This window comes from Coenobita brevimanus, chromosome 28, assembly GCF_032717465.1.
Source record: "Coenobita brevimanus isolate Jiangsu-jjx chromosome 28, ASM3271746v2, whole genome shotgun sequence".
Classification (NCBI taxonomy): domain Eukaryota; kingdom Metazoa; phylum Arthropoda; class Malacostraca; order Decapoda; family Coenobitidae; genus Coenobita; species Coenobita brevimanus.
Window position 1 is genome coordinate 816,435 of NC_136981.1, and position 22,780 is coordinate 839,214.

At 39.8% G+C, this 22,780-nt stretch overlaps 1 protein-coding gene across 1 annotated transcript in view; it reads right to left on the minus strand.

Annotated features, from left to right (window-relative positions):
* Positions 1-22,780, minus strand: part of LOC145394632 (zwei Ig domain protein zig-8-like) — a 156,303-nt gene that overhangs the window by 26,838 nt on the left and 106,685 nt on the right. The window contains exon 8 of the mRNA XM_080268414.1: positions 10,960-11,146. Coding sequence (XP_080124540.1) covers positions 10,960-11,146 — 187 coding nt within the window. The remainder of the gene's footprint in view (positions 1-10,959; positions 11,147-22,780) is intronic.

Below are 22,780 nucleotides of genomic sequence, written 5' to 3' on the forward strand. Positions count from 1 at the left end.
GAGTAGAATGTATTTGATGAGAAAACTTGTGATCATCACAACAAATATATTACTCAGGGAGTCGTCGGTTGGCGTTAGGTGTCTATAGAACGGGGTCCTGCTGTGTAGGTAATAGTGGAAGTTTGGGAGAAGAGAAGGAAATATCAGAGAGGAAAGATCTGAGAGGCGGACAGAGATCAGACTAGGCTGCGAACTGAGGAAAGTTTTGAAACTGGATAACACATCAGTGTCTATTTCAATTCTCTCACAGTTTCCTGACAAGGATATGGACTGAGATACTCAGACTTATGATCAGTTCCCTTGTTTTTGCAGGAAGGACAGGAAAAGGAGAGCGCAGAATGTACCCATGCCTCAAGTTAGCCCTATAAAAAAAAAAAAAAAAAAAAAATCCTAGATTCGACGGGAAAATTACTGGAGGTGTCATCCCTACGTGTCAAGTGGGGTTGGTGGAGGATTAGTGCCCCTTCCTGTAAAACAGTTAACTCTAAGCCCTTGGCCACCCCGTTTGGGATACATGGCGTCTGGCAATGAATGAATGAAAAAATATCACTATTACAGGAAGGTAATTAAATAAGAGTGCAGAATCTTTCCAAGTTTCAAAATAATCATACAGAAAACAGCTTACGAAAGGGAAAATAGCGGAAGTTACAACTTCCCTACAGGTAGGGCATCGAAAGGAATGTACACAATTTTCCCATGTCTCTTGTTCCAACTGCAAAAACAATAGATAAGATGCAACAGGGAACTGATCGTAAATTCGTCTTGGAATCTGAACATACAGTGCAGTGACAGGTGAGAAAATGAGTCACATAGTCTAAGGCAAATATCGTGTGGATAATTACATCCGTAGAACTGACATCTTGATTAACACTTTACGCCCTCGCATTCATGACAGCAATATAATCCCTGACTACTTAAGCTTTGTGATTTAAGACATTATCAACTCAGTAGACAGGAAAGACTAACATTTCGCCCTTTTCTCCTTCGCTCCTTTTTTCTTTTATTTCATGCCTACTTTCTCTCTCTCTCTCTCTCTCTCTCTCTCTCTCTCTCTCTCTCTCTCTCTCTCTCTCTCTCTCTCTCTCTCTCTCTCTCTCTCTCTCTCTCTCTCTCTCTCTCCATTTATTTATTTATATGGGATATCAAAAATGTCTAAATACCAATCAGCTTAATCATGTGATGTCATTCTGAAGACACATTACTTATCAATAACAAAAAATTTATTAACTAAAGTCAGCTTAACGATTACACATATGTTATAAGTGTAACGAAATAATACATGTACCAAATACAGAAAAGTATTATAAGTCAATCAACGTAACGCTCAGTTCAATAAAAGATGAGCTAAAAGAGGGGCAAATTTCCAGTTAGACAGGTGAGAGGCTCAGATCAAAGGTAATTATAGGTGGGCGAGACTTCACTCATTCGTCAAAAGGGTTCCATTAAGGTAATCAGTCTCGCTGGAAGGGCAGTGAGGCCTATGAGGAAAAGATTGGCTGATTGGGGAACAAGTGACAGCTGGATGCATTTATTCAGGTGTGACTGGTGTGCGACATGTATTTTATGTATGATGCGAGGCTTCGTTACACCTGCTCTTTAAGCGATTTAATTTACATGTTGCAAGGACGAGTTTACTCGCGTGTGTTTGGTGAACGAGCTGTATTTCAAGTGGGATAGAAGGCTTTTTAGCACGTACACTACAGTATAAGAACTTATTTTGCATACTGCAAGGACGCATTTACTCGCTTGTGTTTGGTGTACGAGCTATACGAGTATTTCAAGTAGGATGGGAGGCTTTGTAAGCACGTCCTCACTAGCGACTTATTTTACCTATTGAAACTTAAGTCTCTTGTAGGTTAGATTTGTCTGTCAGGGATAGGTGAAGTTACACTATTAAAGTTAGGTTAGGTTACGTTTGGGTTATCGGTAAGGCGAGGACGAGGGAAGCGATACCACCATTTCCCCTTCTTTAAAACGACAGGTAGTGTTTCCTTTGTTAGTGCATTTATATTCATGTTGCCCTAACTTCACCTAAAATTGCCATCTTTCCTACTTGAATGTTCAATGGTAAGACGAGATTAACACAAGAACACGATGCTAGTCACGAAGAAGCGCTATGGAAAGGCAGTAAAGCTGTATCATAGTTTATTCAGTCTACGAGCCACGAAAAATAAGCTGCCAAAGTACGAAAATCTGGGCCAAGTTAAAGTAAAATGACCCTAGTTAAGTAAGACCTCCTTTCGAGCACAGGTCATTGCGCAGAAACTAAGTATACAGTTAGGCTTTAGATTTCTATGCCTGCACATCACTCTCTTGCCCTATCCAACTCTGCGATCCTCAGAGTCATTATAAAATTTCAGACGCTCTTTCTAAAATTACTCTTTCCCCAGGACCCTTCTCTCTCTCTCTCTCTCTCTCTCTCTCTCTCTCTCTCTCTCAATATTAAGAGAGGTCTGAACGCGGCATTTTACTTTAGTTTCATATCTGCTTTAGGAGGCTAATTGTTGAGAGAGAGAGAGAGAGAGAGAGAGAGAGAGAGAGAGAGAGAGAGAGAGAGAGAGAGAGTAATATATGAGAAAGACGAGTGGTGAAGCGGATAGATTGAGAAACTGAAATGAAATTACCGACTAACTGGGGACAGGAAATTAAGAAAAATGAGACTATGGGTCAACAATGAAATAATAATAATAATAATAATAGAAATAATAATAATAATAATAATAATAATAATAATACAAAGCAGGTAGAAGAAAAGGAAGAAAAAGAGTTATGGATTGCCAGTTTGATGGTATGAGAGAATGAAAGGTTGAGCTGATGAATTTTTAACTTTCCAATAGCAGCTACATCGATCGAGAAGGATTTTTACCTTCTTGAGTCACTCCATATTATTTAACATTCCTATTTCTTTTTACTTCGTTGCTCCCACGCCAACGATGGAACTTATTTTTTACATATTCTTATTTTTTTTTTTTTTAGCACAGAGGTATTGCAAAAAACAGTACACCTACGATTTGAATAGTAAATCATCCATGCATTTAATCTGATGAGCCATTGTTAAGAGGTAGAAATTAAGCTCCTTGGTTACGAGTCAAATCAACCTTTCGGGGTGATTACATTCTGTCATCGCCTGAGCTGAATTGATGTTTAAGGATCTTCGTCAGGCTAGAGAAAATACACAGAGGCAAGAGGAAGAACAAAATAAAAATAATGTATTAAAGTAGCTACATTCTCCACTTGTGTCACCTTCCTCCCTCCTACCTTACCCGTCTTAAAAGCTAGTCTTGTAGCAGGAATAATAACAGAGTTTTACTCCATTGTACTGAAGTGGTTAATTCAGCTTTCCATTTCTTCTACCCTACCTCTTCCGTCTTGTAACACTGCCTTAATTTATCCCCAGCCACCCCCCCCCATGCAATTTGGAGATATAATTAAGAGTGAAGTGGACTAAAGTAGGTCAAATCACGCCTTTCCCTCCTTTCCTCCGCCATTTCCTCCCACATTATTCTCCTCACTCAGACTGCCACAATATTTCTTCTTTTTATCTTTTATACTTCTTGCTAGTCTGTCCAGTGTTTTATTTTCTCACGTGTCCTTTACTGTTTTCTATATATCTTTCTCTTACAGCTAAATATACTATCTAATGTTCTGTTTTGTTGCTCGTTGTTTTTTTCTTCACTCTTTTTTCATGCTTTCTCTTTTCATCAGTTTTTCCCTTATTACCTCGCCCGGATGGAGTCCGGCGAGGTATTGTCTTTGGTCAAGTTTCTTTGATTTCTTTGTTTCTTTGTTTTTGTTTGTTTGTTAGTTAGCAACATTACGGAAAATCGGTGGAATGAAATTACATGAAACTTTCAGCATATTTGGGCACTGGTCCCAAAAGGAAGTGATTTATTTTTGTTGGTAAACTAGTGACCCTGAAAGGTCAAAATCAGGGTCACGAATTTTCAGAGGGCTATAACTTGAAACCAGATGAAGATAGAGATATATACCATTATCAACATACAGGAACTCCCATATAAGCTTTCATTTGGGGGAGGCGGTGGCTGAATGGGGGAGGCGGTGGCTGAATCGGTAGAGAGGCGGCCTGCAGTCCTGATGGACCCAGGTTCGAATCCCGGCTGGGGCAGGGAACAGTTTAAGGATCTGAATTTCATAACAGCAGACTTTCCTGATCTACCAGATGACCCGCCGACATGTCGTAAAAATACCCCCGCTAATACCAATACACCAGTCCTGTATGAGACAGCCCTAGCATGTATTCAATATTGACAGTGGGTGTTAGCGCCGAAGTGGTGACATGTAGAGGTGTGTGGTATGTAGGAGGACTACTGGGCCTTGAGAGCAGGCTGTGAAGCCTATGCCCAGAGTCGGATACATAAAAAAAAAAAAAAAAAAAAATTGACACCAAGACCTTTGACCCTGAGTGGCCCTGAAAGGTCAAACTCGAGGTTGCGGATATTCAGATCATAACTCGAAACTAGTTGCAAATAGGTAGTTACTATTACCAACAAAATGGGAGTCCCATATGGATTTTTAATTGGTACCATGATCTTTGACCTTATGTGATCTTGAGAAATCAAACTCAAGGTCACGGATATTCAAGGGGCTATAACTCGAAACTGGTTGAAGATAGAGATACTTACTATTATCAAGATATAGGAAGTTTCATATGTGCTGTCATTCGGCACCATGACCTTTGAGCTCGTGCGACCTTGAAATGTGAAATGCAGAATCACGGATTTTCACAGGTCGATAACTTGAAAAAGGTTAAAATAACTGCTGTCAGGCGAGGTTTGTTGTGCCTGGCACCACTTGTTTCTAGTTTTTATCCGTCTTGCCTATCCCTTCTGAATTTTTTGCTTTCGTGTATCCCTTCTGTTTTACTTTCCCCTTTATCCTGTTCGTAAAAAATAACTTGGCTAAAGTAAAATCCTTTTCTCTTTTCCGTCTTGGCTAACTATCCATGTTTTTATTCTTTCAAATAACACTTTTTTCTCTTTTTCCTTACATAAAATAACTTACTGTACTTTCAATATTGCTATTCACATTTCTCTCTCTTATTTATTTCTGCTATCTTTTCTTCTGTTTCTTTCACCTACACAGGCTACTCCATTCTTTTCCATTTACATAGGCTATTCCGATCTCATAAGGAAAACTAAGTAAGTTGTTACATGATCAACATTATTGGTTTCAGTCTTTTTATTCATTCATCATTCACCATCCAATTCTTTGTCTCCCCCTCACGAGTGTAGGAACCCAGGACTAGGTTACTTAGTCCCGACATTTAAGGCCACGACAGCCATGCCCATTTTCCTCTGAGTGACATTACGTGAACACAACTATCCAACCATCTCTCAGATATAACCCCCTACAGACTCTTCTGAGCCATAGGATTTTAAAAAGAAATTGAGAACTGTGAGAAAAGGGTAGAGAAAATGGAAAAGGGGAAAATCAGACAAAACAATGTGGTGATGAAGTTACATGAAGTGGGGGGAGGGGTGGAAGGTTTGTTAGGTATGGTTAAAGCAGATTAGTTTATGTTTGTTAGGTTAAGTTAGCTTAGGTTAGGTTAGTTTAGGCCAGGTTATGTGAGGTTAAATATATTATGGAGAGGACGATGTCAAAGTGGTTGATAAAGAATGCATGATGGTGAGACAGATAAAGATCACTGTCAGCATAGATAACAAAAGATGAATGAATGAAACGAAGTAAATGAGCCACAGTAGGTTGGACTGCTTGAAGATGAGGGAGTAGTGGTTCAGCAGTGAGATCTAAAGACTTGCATAAACTTTGACTTGTTCACTCCACTACTTCGTTTATGATACTTTGTATTTTGAGCACTTTTTTTCTTCTTATATACTTCTTTACCTTTTACCTCAGTTTTTCTTATTCTTCCTGACACTTTATCTTCTTGCAATATTTTTCTGCTTTCCTCTTCCATCTCCTGTCTGGCCTGTAATGTACGCACTCCACGCTTTGCCTTTCCTAATCCGAACTGAGTCATTTGAGAGTTAGAACAGCATTTGGAGAGTTTAAACTGGAACACATACTTTCCTGGAAGTATAAGTACGGATGTTGGACTGACTGGGCACTTCAGGACAGTGTGCAAGTATAATATGGCATTAGTAAACCCCCGGAGGGATGCATAAGATGGCTGAAACTTGCTTCTCACCACATATAAGCTGCTCACGTGTAGACATTACCGCATCAAAGACGTCACACCAATCTGAGGTACACCATCTCACGCCAGCCCAGGGAATTCCAAGACTTATCCTTTACTTAGTGTCGCACAGAGATAAATTATTCAAGGCACGTTGTTGTTATGAAGTTACTACAAGCTGTTTGCCAATTTGTTTGGTTTTGTATCTATGATGCGAAAAACACGTGTTATTTTGTACACTCTATATTTCGTCAAACTATCGAGAGACAGTTTTTAGTGACGTATTTAGAAGCAGTCTCTTTACAGCCTGAAATCTCTCTTTAAGCTGAAAAAAAAAAAAAAAAGATCATCTGGAAATAGGAAAAATAGAAGTGTAAATCGTCATCGGACTGAAAAAGTTAACACGTACACTATGAGAGATCCATACCCAAGCTCAGGAAAAGAGTCTGATGGTAGAAAATAAATAAATGAATAAATAAATAAATAAATAAACAACTTCGTATTGGAAGGTCAAAATACAGCCTGACGTCCCGTATACAATGCAAATTTCCTACGTCGAGGTAATGTGCCAAGTTGCAGCCCAGTTTAATTGCCTCCGCACCTCCGCCCACACAGCTTGAGGGCAGAGCTGATTGTGTGTGTGTGTGTGTGTGTGTGTGTGTGTGTGTGTGTGAGAGAGAGAGAGAGAGAGAGAGAGAGAGAGAGAGAGAGAGAGAGAGAGAGAGAGAGAGAGAGAGAGAGTGCTGACAAGATAGCGGTAGATGTACAACGACGTATAATGGCAAACCTGTTATCAAATATTCTAAAAAAAAAAAAATGTAATGGTCTTCTCGCCTTTGATTACTTATTGTTACGTAGCATTATGGCTGGAAGATCTTAATTTTTTTTTTATATACTGTAGTTTTTAATGTCGAATTTATAATGGACACTTAATTTAGGAAACGGTTTAAACATAATTACTTTCTGTCAGAATAACAATTGGTTCTTCCTCTTAAGCTGGCGTAAAATTGAAATATCTCCATATTGAATGCTGAACTATACCAAGAAATGTCAGAGAGAGAGAGAGAGAGAGAGAGAGAGAGAGAGAGAGAGAGAGAAAGGTAACCCAAGAAACAGAGAAACGAGGAGCATGAATTTTTGCGTAATTTTATTACTACTAACTAGTTGTTGGCACTAACTAGATTCTTAAAAATTACAAAAGAAAAAGTATGAGCCATGGATTAGAGAAAGAAAGGGTAAACTATTTTATTGACAGAACGCAGTGTTATGAACTTGCCAGTAACTTAACCTCCTGCAATATAGTACTGCTTAATGAGTATTAATGTACAATTAGAGCATGTATGAAAATAATAGCCTGTTTTACCACTTTATGGATGTAAGACAAAATGTAATGGTAAGAACTTTCACCTTTTGCAGTGATGCTTGTTATATGTTAATGTATGGCTCATGAAAAGTGAAAGGAAAGAAGAAAAAGTCTGGATCACGTTTGAATGAAAGCAATAGTATTATAAATGTTATAATAGAAATTACCAAGAAAATTAATCTCTTGTAACATTACCCTATGACTGTTAACGTGGGAGAAGCCGACGAACAGTGAATATAATGAAGAAAGATAAGAGCCATATATGAAAGAAGAAATGACATAAAATAACGCACAAATCCGCATAAAAATATCAAATGTAAGAAAATGTATGTCAGGAATTATTAGCTCATGAATATTAAAGCAGGAAAACTCCCCGAAGAGTGATTACAGCGTGTGTGGGAAAAATGTAGCTCTGGGAGTAATTTATTAGGAGCTTCAATCTGGGGAGGATTTAGGGGAGGAGAGTGGGTGTGGGGGCTTGAAGGAAGAAAGATGAGAATGAAGAAAGTGTATGGCTACGGACGTTAACATTCATTCACTTCTTTACAGAGTGAGTGAGCAATGACTTTCGGAACCCAGTGATGCCATCTTCGAACCCCAAGACGATTTTACAGTATTATAACTAGTTTCTTAAGTCCTTGACTAAAACATGAAAAGATATTATTGTCCAAAACTGTACCTGCTAAGAAAAACCGATCTCCTAAGCGGGACAACAATTCATTGCAAACCAATAGAACTCGCATGCACTGTATAATTACATATCAGATACACCTCGCAGACTTTAATTTGATGAATTTTTCTTCCTTTATTAAATCCCTTTTAAATCATATAAACGCAAAGCCTTTAAAACAAATACACTGCTGCTCCTGTTACAAAACTCATGCTCGTGACATGAACCTGATACTCTGAAGGAAAATAATATATAACAAATAACAAATTCGAGCTTTGATATCGAGCGTCTGTGAGTTATGTATTTCATTAACTCAGATATGAATTTCATGGACAGAATGTCGTGTTCTGTGTCAATACTACATGACTGAAGTGTTACTATACTATACAGGAACATACATGTACAGCACATGCAGTTGTAGTTACATGTTGACAACTCAGCGATCTGTGTCATCATTCTTTTCGCCTTGATACCAGATTTAACCTCTTCATTACAGTGACATTATTTGAGAATAAGAACCTTAAATTTTTATTCACTTTCAGAACAATGTCTAGTGCTGAAGGGGGTAATGAGGACTATATCAAAATCCTCAGGTTCTACAGGTCACTACTAACCTCAACATTATTGTCGATGCTAGCAAAGAACATTTTTTTTTCTTTTAAGTACATCATAGGTTTGAAGGGAATAACCGGTGCTCATCCCATAATAATACGCACAGCATGCCAACTATGAAGCAATCTTCGTCCATCTGATTTTCCTCTGCCTATGAAGGAATGGAGTCATTCCTTCAAACGGAATGACGCCATGCCTTTCGAAAAGAATGGATCGTGTTTTGGACTTTCGTCAGTTGGATTTATTATTATTAGTCTACACCTACTACATAGCTGGAGACTACTGTTTTTGCTGGTATTATTATTATTCCGGCCTCAGAGTCTCGCGACGATTCCAGGAGAATTGGAGACTGCAGTAGGAATGTGAATGGTCCAGGTTATTTGTCCTGGCATGGGCCATTGCTGATTGAAAGAAAATTCAAATCTTCCCATGGGGTCAAGGTCACTGTAAGAAACAGCAGGTGGAAACTAGTGATTGTCCACAGGACAGTTACAGAGTTCTAGTTATTGTTGTTATCATCACCATTAGTAGCAGTAGCAGTAGTAGTAATAGTATTTTTGCAGGAGGCACCACTATAGGTCTTTCTTCCTAAAAATGAAAGTATTTGCGGAAACAGCTTTTGAAATATAAAAATATCGTGCGAAAATAGCTGTGACATTATATCAAGTGGATGTTTAACAATGTTACGCGTTGATTTAACTGTAAATAAGCAAAATACTTGTGATATCTCAAGCACTACAAAAACATGTGTTCATCGATTCGGTACTTTTCTTATTTACGACCAATCGATACATAACAATCTTCAGCAAGTACTTGATATAATGTCAAATCTGTTCTCATATGATATTTTCTGTTGTCGACACGATTTACGTCAATACTATAAAAAAAAAATCATTGACAATATTTTCAACTTACTTGGAACCCAGAACACTAAGGAGGTCAACCGGAGGACTTTGAGTCCTTAATATGATGCACTGCCTCTGCCATTCCCTCATATTCTACGCTGCCCCTGCCTTTCTCTCATATTCTACGTTGTCCCTGCCTTTCCCTCGTATTCTACGTTGTCCCTGCCTTTCCCTCGTAATCTACGTTGTCCCTGCCTTTCCCTCATATTCTACGTTGCCCCTGCCTTTCCCTCATATTCTACGCTGTCCCTACCTTTCCCTCATATTCTACGGTGCCCTGCCTTTCCCTAACATTCTACAGTGTATTCTACGCTGCCCCTGCCTTTCCCTTGGCCATAAAATAATACTTGGAGCTGAGAGCAGCAGCCCCACCTCCAGGATGTTCCATTAGCCCTAACTTCCTTTGTCTTCCTCCCTTCGCTAGCCTCCTTCCCAACCCTATTTTTTTTAGTCAGATGGTTGATACTACATCTGCCTACTACTGAAGCCACCTACTGCTGCCTAATACTACCTACTACACTTACCGGTACTTACTTTATCTCCTCTTACACGAAGGACGATAAATGTCGGACGTTGAAGAAGAAAAAAAAAACCTAATCCTTGGTGATCTAAATGTATTTCCCCCGCCTTCTTCCTTTCACTAGCCTCCTTCCTAGGTCCTTCTTTTTTCTTTACTTTTTTTAGTCCATTTCGTTGATATACTAAAGATACCCACTTTAGCTAATCTTTCACGAACGATGGAAACTGTACAGCTTCCTACTCTAGTTCAACTTAAAGCATGAAAAATGTACAACTGTCTATTTTTGTTCATTTTAAACGACATATTCTTTAGCTCATATTACATGAATGATGAAAATATGTGGGAAAAACAGACTAACGAATGGTGAACGAATATTATCAGCAGGGAAGACATATTCCCAAAAAAACACAAGCTTTTCTTGTTTGTAACCTCATTCTATATTATATTTTTTCCGAGTGGGTATAAGGTCGCCTTTTCCATAGTCGCTGTTTGGGCTGAGAGGCCATACTCCTCTGTTGGTATTAAAAAAAAAAAAAAATAGGGCTTCGTAATACCTCTTCCCTGGTTCTTATTTTGCTTTCAGTTGTACATTATTTTATCCTCTTTGCGTTTTTAGTCAGTTACATCGATAGTGGAGATATAGAAATGACAACAAATATTATTATGGTGCAATGATCCTAATAAACAGGAGCACTTGCAGAGCACCAACATTCGTTCCTACTAACTGACCTGAGGGTCGAACATTTGACTTCGTTCTTTGACCTTGATCTTCAGCTGATTGCACTCAAAACCGAATTTCTTCTCCTTTGCTTCACCTCGCAGAGCCAGTTTGGCCCGAGTCAGACCAAAATTGTTTGAGCTGACTTTGCCCTCTGTCTTGGACCTTTGACTTTTCCCAGTAACTCCCACTGACTTACTGTTCCAAAAATATAACTTTTTCATTTTCTTACCTTGAACGTTTTCACAAAGGTTGGCTTTGATTGAATAAAATCTTGCCACGTGACTTTGACCTTTGACCTATTGTTCTGGTAAATGATATATCAGCCCGTTGACTAATCATCATACCTTTAAGTTTGGTCCAGATCGAATAAAAACCCGGATCTATACTCTTTTCTTACTTACACACGGACCGAACTTTGACTCTACACTGTGACACTAACGAGTGGCTTATCGTCCACGAAATCAAGTCCCTTCTTTCTTGCGTTGCCCTCCTTCCGTCCACCAAATTTGATGCAGGTCAGAAAAAAAAAAAAAAAAAAAACAAGTTGATCTGGCTAGGTAAGTCTTTGGTCTGGCCCTCAGACCTTAATCTCTGGGCTATTTTTGTAAAGAAAAAAAAATCAACCTTTCGGGTGATCCTCAATTTTTGCATCAAATTTGGATAAAATCGAATTAAAACTTTCACTTATTATGTACACACACACACACACACACACACACACACACACACACACACACACACACACACACACACACACACACACACACACACACACACACACAAGCCACCACCACGTTTTCTAGTACTGTAACCAAATTTTTGTTGGTTGGCATCTTTTCCCTTACAAGCGATTTCTTACATCAATGTTTGCACAGCGCGAAAAGGTGTTATGTTTGTTAGCGCGTGGATGAAACATAACACCTCTTCTACCTTTGCGAACGCTGATGTCACAAATCGCTTATAAGGGAAAAGATGCTAACCAACGAAAATTTGGTTGCTGGGAAATGTATGTACTAGCATGCGCGTGTATTGGGGGGACGGTGAGGGATCCTTTGGTGAGAAGGGTAACAATAGGGGGAGGGGGCAGCATAGGATTAGAGATGGCAAACTGAATAAGAAAGAGAGAGAGAGAGAGACGATAAGGGAGCGAGGGGTTGGTAGTAAGAGATATCACAGGGTCTATCAGCGATAGGATAGGCAAGGGATCCAATTATAGTGAGTGGTGGGGAATCACACTCGATTACTGGGCCCTTCGCCACCACCACCACTACCACGGCCACTACCACCACCACCACTTCCACCGCTGTTCAACCACCACTACCATCACAACCACTGTACAGCAACTAAACCACTACCACCACCACCACCACCACCACTTTACCACGACTAACCATTATCATCATCACCACCACTACGACCACTACCACCACCACCACCACTATCATCATCACCATCACCACCACCACCAATATCACGATCGCCACCACTTCTACCAAATCACCATCACTACCACTACCATCATTATCACCATCAACACCACTACCATCATTATCACCAACACCACCACTATCACCTTAATGATCCACTAATGTCCACTTAATGTCCACTAAACAGCTTGACCACCACCACAAAGATCCACTACTTTCAGAGCCATCAGCATCACCAACACAAGCACAAGCACAACCACCACAAAACTGTAACATAATCCTCAACCACCAGCACCACAATCATCATCCAGTTCCATAACCAATTATACAGTATCACACCAACATGCATGATCACAGGCATTGGTTAGTTCCCTGTTTAAAGCTAAGGTTTCTCACCAGCGTTAAATCATAATGAAGTTAGGTACTAGAAAATATTCTCATGAAAACTCCAGTCTTCAGTTGGAAATATAGATGATGATGATGATATGTTTTGGGGTCATTAATTGCATTTCTAGGAAATTCTTATAACAGTTGACAGTAAGTATTTTATGTTTTTCGCTTTTATTTATGCCAACCTGCTGCCATTACTGTAAAAATAATTGACTTCTGCATACCGAATGTCACCACTCATATCACTTAAACAGAAAGTCGCAAAATCTGCTAACATTTCCACACTTCCATATGTTCTACACTATCGAGATGAATACTTAATGTTAAACCCTTCATCACGACACAGACTTTTTATTAAGCTACCACCATGCGATTCCGCTCAAGTTAGGATCTCTAATACTTAACGGGTTTATAAAGCCTTGTCTGACTCTTGCAACTCAAAAGATTTCCCCAAAGGTGATTAAACTAAATATAGACAGCAAGAAAAAACTACAAAGACATAACCCCAGTAGTTAATGTAAGTTCTCTCTCTCTCTCTCTCTCTCTCTCATATGGATGGTAGGCATTATGTCCGCTAAGGCCAATGTGGACTAAGCTTCCATTATGTGATGCTCTGGCGATTATCCTGGTTATTGGATACTTACCCTTCACCGTGGACGTGGGGAGGAAAATGAGGGAGGAGAGAAAGGAAAAATTAGACACGGAGGGAGAGCGAAATTATGAAGGGAGGGAGATGTGGAGAAAGGAAGGAGAGGGAAATAAGTTGAGGGAGAAGAAGAAGGGATGAGTAAAGGAGGAAGAGTTCAAGGGAGGGAGATGTGTAGAAGGGAAGGAGAGGGAAATAAGTAAGGGAGAAGAGGAAGGGATAAGTTAGTGGGGGAAAGTGAAATTATGAAGGGAGGGAGACATGAGGAAGGGAAGGAGAGGGAAATAAGCTGAAGGAAGGGTAGGCTTGCAGAAAAGTGATATGGAGAAGTGGTGGTCTAGTGTGTTATGAAGCTGTGTCCTGGGCTCATATTTTCGTCGGGGAAGGAGGCTCCCTAGCACCTATTCTTAAGTGATTTATTTTGTTTATAGCACCTCACTGTCCTCCTCTGTATTACATAAATCCTTCCAATATCGCCAAACTCTGCATAAATAAGGTAGAAAAGGATATTAACCAGCCACATCCAAACTATAAATAGCTACGGAAGAGGTGTTAGGGGTTTCCTTAGCCGACGACCATATGAACTAAGAATTAGGTCATAAGGATTTAAGTCTAAGATGGTGACTGGGTTTAGTGCTCACATGATACCACACAGCGAAAGGGGACCGGACACTCGCCATACATACCTAGATTGATTAGCCTTGCCCTGGGCCACTACGCTTCTTCTGAGACAAAAATGGTTGAAGTCATGGAAACTGAGTTAAAAAAAAAAAAAAAAGAGACTGCTCAGTCGAGTGGGTCAGCATGGAGTCATAAGGAAAGATGGTAATAAATAGAACTTTCTCTGGTAAAAAAACAAAAAGTTTAAACTACAAGAAAATGTACACTTCAGCACAATACTGGTAGTTAAAGTTGTCTCTGAAATCGTTTGTGTTGTTTATGTCATGCTGGGAGATGTGTTGTGATGGAGATGACTGATTCAGTTTTATATATTAACAAAAAGCGGTAACCCCATATATAATCCTTATAAACACTTTCTGTGCTGAAATATTAAAGCAACCATCACCTCAGGCCCCATGAGCAAATTTTCGAACTGAAGTCACTTTTCGCATTTCTTTTCAAGTATTGTATAGGGGAGGTTAGGGTAGTCTGTCAGGGCTACGTTAAGTTAATCTGTGACAGTTGGGTTAGGTTAGGCTCCAAGCAGTCATCACAAACACACGCACAAAGTAATATACCACAGACCTCCTCCTCTCCCTCCCGTTGCCCCAACAGATCCTCCCAACAGCCTTTCATTTCAAGCAAGACCAAGCTCTGTGAACTGAAAGCACAATTTGAAGTTCCGTTAGCATGGAAACGATACAGCCGCCTGAGTTGCTTTGGCCTGAGGACCTCGTCTCACTGAGGTTGGAATTGGACATAGGCAGTATTCTGGGTAGCATGGGAGGCTTCGTAACACCTCTTCCTTGGTGATTTATTTTACGTGTTAGACTTTAACACCGTTTTGTGTGTTGCCCGATCGTTTCAATTAGTAACATTCGAAAAAATCCCCGAGTTGCTTTGTGCAGAATAAATCGCTAAGGCAATGGTGTTGCAGTATCTCGCATAGCCACTTAACATACGACTGATATGCTGATGGTAACTTCTTTGTCGTGTGGGCCAGCGTAAAGGTTGGGGGAAAAAATCATTCAGTTTTATAATCCCACGCTCTAGGCTTTCCATTATTCTCTGTCCTCCATGTCATTTCTAGCAATGATATATAACTTGTTCAGAACGTGACTCAGAAGAATGAGATGTTTTTCTTCCAACTTTTACCCTGAGCTACATGAAGGGGATTATAATGGGGGTCGTGGCTTTGGAACTTCACACCTCTTCTTCAGCAATTTTGTCTACACAGTATCCCTCAGTATCCTCATGCATGTCTTTGATGCGAATATAGGTGTGGGGGGAAGACGGTGATCTAGTCGGCAGAGAGGTGGTTTGCTGTAGGCTATAAGGGGATGCGGGTTCTAATCTCGACCATGCAAGGAAGCAGTTTTAAAGATTAGAATTTCGCCAAAGTAGACTTTACTAATCTACCATTGGACCTGCCGACATGTAAAACACCCTCGCTAATGCCACTACACAACCTCTGTATGAGGGAGCCCTAACACTTATTCAATATGGAAGGTGGCTATTAGCCCCAAACTGGTGACATGTGGAGGTGTATGGTGCGACGTAGAACTGTTGGGCCTCAGGGAAAGGACTGCTAAGACCTTTGCTCAGAGTCAGATGCATTAATGATAAATATAAGCAAAATTGATCGCTACGATATAGATGCTACGAGGCCTCCTGTGCCAAGTAGGTGACGACCCTCTACGTAATTCCCATCTCAGTGTGACGAGGCCCTGACACTCTGCTGCTTGCATTCCAGGCTGCCCCAGCTGCTTAGTGCATGTCCTGGAATCACGAATACTTACGATTAAGTCCCTCTCGTAACTCAGATAAGCAGGAAGAACGAAAGACACGCGAACTTTCTACAGCCTCCATTTCTTGTATACCCTGCAAAATCTCTCTCTCTCTCTCTCTCTCTCTCTCTCTCTCTCTCTCTCTCTCTCTCTGTCACACACACAAACACGCACACACACACACACACACACACACACACACACACACACACACACACACACACACACACACACACACACACACACACACACTGAGCTTTGCTGTCCACACCACACCTTAGCGTCACATCAAATCGTGTATTCTCATCATGGTGTTTCACCTTTCTAAACCTATCAAAGAAAATACCATAAACTCTATTGAGATCGGAGCGTCATTATCCATAACTTCTACTACGTTTATGACTCCATTAGTAACTGAATCGTGCTCAGATCACCACTCAAGGGATTGTCAATGAAATGCACACACACACACACACACACACACACACACACACACACACACACACACACACACACACACACACACACACACACACACACACACACACACACACACACACACACACACACACACACACACACACAGAGTTTTACTCATCATGGCGTTGTATACCCCAAAGAAAGCAGGATTATGGAGCAATTTCTTGTCTTCTTTTTGTAAAAGTAATCTGCGTCTATGAAGAAGTACCTTTTAGTAATATCTGTGATATATACTGCAGTTTACTCTCAAAGTTTTATAGGACTTACTCTTAGATGTGTAAATAAAATCGTCTGGCACTGGCTACAATTAAATACTTGAGTTATTTCGATCCTGAGGGGATTACTAGCGATAGTATTAACTTTCACACTCCTGTACCTCGAGATGAATAAAATCCTCTGGCGTTAGATGAAACAGCTTATTTTTGTAACGACCATTATAGCAATATTGCTTTTGGCTATACCAGCTTTAAGGGTAATTAACCTCTATTGCTCGTCTCTTCCACCCACCGTACGTGTCCTTATACACGTTCTTGGTACAAAAGGCCAGCCATTCCCTGACCTCCGTAATCCTTCATATATTACCTGTATCGAAGGTTTCCCTTCCCGATAAAGTGGTCAGATAAGCTAACTCAATCAGCAGTATATAGTTTCTTCTTATCTTTATCACCCACTTATTTATTATTTATTTTTTCAAACTGTCCTAAATATTATCCGTGTCAGTCACCAGCATCATTATCAGCTTCATCACCATCATCATCATCATCATCCTCGTCTATAGTAAACTAATCATCCATGTCTAAGAAATGATTGTGCTGCACTGGTACTGACAACAAAATTAATAGAGTCTGTACTTGAAGTCCAAAAAATGAAAAATGCCACTTTGATTTTCACCAGTATGTGTAACCACCAGATAGTATTTAAAAAGGGCAGTTTGGTATTCAGGTCATGGTGCCATAAATTGCCTGGGCCAGTGAAACTATGACTGGTCATAGATTACAAGGATGGGACGACCAGGGGTTATGGTTACCAACACTCTTTCACCACCATTCTCTCTCTCTCTCTCTCTCTCTCTCTCTCTCTGACAACCATCGTAATTCATGATTTTAATGCAGCTTAACGTCCACTATTGTACAGCATTTCCAATTACTACTGCCACCACACGTTTCTCGGCTTTAAAAAGACTATAGAACTGTCGGATTAGAATATAACTTTGAATAAACCCTGTATTACTAGACGTGCGTCATAAAGTTGAAGAATATGCCTTGACGATAGCAAGAGTTAAGTGCATAAATACGGCATCGGATTGAACGGTCTAACCTAATTCAGTTATGTCATTCATCCACCTAAAATTAAAGGAGATTTTCTGCCATTTTTTAATTTAGATCCCGTAGTTCAGTGTCGGAATAGATAATACTGCGGCTCTGTATCCTTTCTGTAGCACTTATTCGTAACTAGCACCATTTTCTATCATTAATTTCTTGTTATAGCTCAGTGTTAGAATAGCACAATCTTAAGACTCTGCACTGTCCTTAATGGTTCTTCATGACTGCACCATATTCTAGCGTTAAGTCTTTTGCATCGTTCAGCAGTATTGTGTGTGTGTGTGTGTGTGTGTGTGTGTGTGTGTGTGTATGTGGTTTATAATATGTGCACGACTGTATAAACGGAAAGCGACAGTGTATCAGGAAACGGATTCAGATAGGGGTACACTTTCTTTTTTTCTTGTTTCCTATTTATTCAAGCCAATGGCAATATTTTGCTTCCAGGTCGCCAGAAGATGAATAAACCTGTGCTTCTTGAAAGTTCAGAGAATAAGTCAGCAGAATTATCGAAAGGAAAAAGTAACACATACCTTCCTATTCACTACCTTATAAATCTGATCTTATTTGGTTGGTTTTTTACAGTTCTCTTTGGCTGCAATATAATACTGTGCTGTATGATGGAGCGTATATCTGATTTTAAATTTTTGCTAGAGAAAAAAATTCTATTAGCATCAGTGAGTTTTTAAAAATGAGTCCTTCATATTCACTCCAAATGTGAGTATTATACAGAGCATTATGGATCACGCATCGTTGATCCTGTTGAATAAATTACCTCTTTAGAACTGTTACCTTCGCAGAGTCATACATAATAAATCACTTTTCCTCGTAAACGTCAACTCGCACAACGCTGTAAAACAAATACTGTCACTCATGGAGCGCTTTTTCTCGTTTCCTTGCTCTTTTAAATATTTCAGGTGACAGTGACGAATAAAAATTTGGTCATACTTGAAACCTGCATGCATGTACGAGTATTATCCGTGTAACTGTGAGGCAGGATTGCTCACCGCTTTAAATTGGGAATTCAGTAGTAGTCAGCAGAGCCAGGGGACGGATTCACAAACATACTTGCGATCAATATCAGTCGTAACTAAGATATATTGTTTCAGGAAAGTACGGTGCACAGTTTTCTTATGCGGCATGTTCCTCGTACAAAATTTATGGTAACCAGAAAAAAATGATCGTCGTTTATATATGTTTTCTGCTGGAAGAATAAGGAGGGAAGAGACTAGAATTCTCCTGTGTCTCTAGTTCCTCCTGTAAAATTAAATCTAAGTTACGACACGGGATCGATCGTAAATGTATTCGAGAATCCTGCCTCGGGATTTTTACAATACATTATCCTTCATTAACACAATACAGGAGACTGTTCATCCTCTCTTGGTGCTGTTCTTTGCACTGTTGCCCACTTGGATGAACGTGTGAGATTTATCCCTGTTAGGCAAGGTATCAACTGTAATAAATCCATTCTTGCCAATACCAAAAGACGTTATTCAGTTTCATTCCTTTAATTCGGTGACGTACTTTTTACTGTATTGCACTCTTTCTGTTTTTAGTTTGTTTTACTTTAATGAAGAAAGATGAATCGAAACTGAGAAGTTAGATGTAGACTAAATTAATCCCTCCGTTACTACACACCATTCTTAAGGTATAAACTTGTCAGACGTCTAAAAAAAATAAATAAATAAATAAAACGCCACCATATTGAAAGCATTTAAGGGAGAATTCTGGTAACGGTGTATAATGCTATAGGATATTTTGAAAGCTTTCACAACCAGACGCTCCAACAAGCTAAATAGAGTCTTCCGGTGTGAAGAGGTTAACACATCTGGAGATTATATTTTCATTGCAAGAAGTGTAGCAGTGATGTCTTACGTAGCTACAAATTACGTTTTTCCTTTTCCATAATATTATCCAATGATATTTCCCATGAAGACTTGCATCTCTCGTCTCTTCATTATTTTACAAAAATATTTATAGTTAGAAGCTGAATGATTTTGTTCTTAATTTTATCTTACATCAGAGTGCAGCTTAAAATATAAGGTTAAATGTATTCCATACACTCAATTTTACAAGGATAAAATTATGTAATTCCTGCATCTTGGACATATTCTGACGTGTTTGTATCGGCACTGTCTGCCAGTGGCTAACAACACGAGCTAAGGCTAAGTCAAGGAATAGGTATGTAGAAAAGTCATTATTCAAGCTGTATTGCTGTAGCAAGATTTTCACCAATGGGGAGGGGGAGGGACAAGGTGGGGAACAAGCCCTAATCTGGTGAGGAGGCCATTGCCACATAGTTTGCACATATTAAACCAAAATTTCAAATGGGGACCAGTGCAGGGGAGTGGGGGAGTCGGACACGAGGGTTCGGGCCCCACCAGGTACCCCGCAGGTACAAACTGTTATATTGGTGGCATATGAGGTTTCGTAGCACCTCTTGCTTAGCCATTAATTTTGCATATTACACCTTACTATCCTCTTCAGTGCTATTTATATCTTTTCAATATAGGTAGCGTCTGAATGTATAACGTACTCCAGAATATTAAAGCGAAATAGACAAAACGATTCGCTGAGAAAGAAGTGTTACGATTCCCCTTAGACGAGCGGGAATAAGACCCAAACAATGACCATTCAACCAGTACAACAAGACAGAACAATGCCGCCGCCAGGACGCAATGCAGCAGCCGATGCCTAATGACAACGCCCTCCTTGCGACAGGCTCCATAACAAACCCCCAAACATGTGTAACTGTACCCACGACAAAGCACATCATTAGCGCTAACATCCACCGTACTCCCCTGTCCTCAGTACCATTTTATCTCTGTAGGATCTGGGTTAATTAGCGAGGACATGATGATATGGCTGAGGAAATGTGTGTTGGCTGCTGTGTAGGCGATGTAACTCACTGCTACCTCACGTGTCTATTTGTTAGTTAAAGTCTTCTCTGCACTTAAGACTTTGTGCAGCTTATTGTTACTAATATAAGATTATTATATTCAGGTTAGGAAAGCCATCTAGTTGTGAAGGGGTTAATGAAGGCTGTATCTAACTACTCAGATTAAAAAAAATATATATTCCCCCAACGATGTTAAAATGCTCAGGAAATAGTAAAAATAGATTTAGAATTCATCATCATACAGAAGGGGCTAAGCAATTTCCCTGGTCTGTTCAATCGTCAGTCCCTTCAGCACGATAATATATTTCCCATATTTAATCAAGCTGCCACTAGACAATTGTATTTAAACTAACAGAAAACCTTACTGGTGAAGGTGTTAATGATTTTTGTTCTCATCTCTGCAGCTAAAATAACCAAATTAAAGTATGGATAAAGAAAATAAAGCTACCATTTAATTTAAGTTTTGAAGAACCTACTGTAACTGTGAAGGGATCAATGAAGGCTAACCCCTCCAATTCAGACAGTGTTTCCTGAGGCCAATACAACCGTCAGGAGGCGCCAATAATACAGACGAAAAGTACGTCGTCATAGTGCAGATATTACAAGAGGTGGTGGGTGATTTAGCTGGAACGGGTGACGGGGACAAGTATATCGGGTTTCATTTGTTCCCGAAATGTGAGTCTTAATCCAGCCAACGGAGGGTAAAGAGAAGACGCAGAGAGATAATAGTCAGTCATTTTAACTCCTACAGACCGACCGAGTATTTCATATTGCATTCTTCCTGTTTTCTGACAATTTTATTCAACATGAGACAATTTTTTCGAACTGGAAGGGATGAGATATAGCATTCAATAACTTCTTCTTTACTAGGATGCTCTCGTAAACTGAGCAGTATCATCAGACACCAGCATAACTAAAAATACTACAAAAAGGCGTCACCGTACTGAAAGGATTAACTTCCTGGCTAAACGTGAAGCAGAGACCCAAGCCATTGTATGCTGACGTATGGATCGGCACAGGGAGTTTGATGTATCGCGTGTCAGCTCCAGCACTCAGCAAAGGGGGCCACGCCATACATATCAGTTAGGATATATGGTGATGGATTCTCTGTGCCTGGTTTATGTACAAATCCTCGCTATGGTCGTTCCATCTTAGAATCCATGTGCTTATACTGGGTCGTATTATTAATTCCATAAGCGATATGAGGTGCACAAGCCCCACTTTCGATAATTTCTAAAGCATGAAAAGACGATAAGTCATGCCTGACATCTTTCTGCATCATTCATGATTAAACTGTCATGTAGAATGTAGACTAATGACATCTAACACTTACAGGCTGTACCAAAAAATGGCTGTCAGCTTTATAAAAGTAATGTTTTATTAGTAAATAAATAAATGTTATGTATGTATGTACACGACCTCTCTCTATATATACAGTATATATATGTATGTGTGTGTGTAATATGTAATACATGCAAATAAATAGAAAGAGTATTATCCTTGTGCCATGAAATCAACAGCATACGGGATAAGACGGAAGGTGAAAACGTCACCCAGAATATCAGGACTGGTAATGAAACAGCCACACAAAGCAGAAAATATTGAACCAGGTGGTCAAAAAAGGCTTTTGTGAAGCAAGTAATTGCGTGATGGGAGAGAATGTCAGGTGTGGAACCGTTACAGTGCTTGTAGGGCTTGCCATTGACTTCCTCCAAAGAGTGATAACTCAGACGAATGCGGACGACAGCCTCATCACGGCGATGGGTTGCGGTGAGGTGCTTTGCTGTAAATGTGTTGCACCCCACGGTAGTTGTCTTAGTACTAGATGGTGACGCTGGTGGGTCGTTTGCCATCAGTACGCTAATCTACGCCCTCCCTGACCAACTTTTTTTTTTTCTTATCCTACAATCTATCTGCAACACAACTACACATTTAATGTTGTGGGGTTCATGTGAAACTACCTGAATACTCTTCTACCCCTGTCTGCTCATTTGGAGTATAAAGTTGATCAGTAATGCATGAAAATATAAACTCTTTTAATTAGGACTGCCAGGTTACTAATTAACAGAATTACCAGGAAATTAGCCAGTTGGGAACGGGAACTGCACTAAATTTTTCCCCTATAGAGCGCTATTATTCTAATAACGGTGGAATTCTTAACAGTACATACTGTATATATTTCCAGCAAATCATTGCGCGCGCGCGCGCGCACACACACACA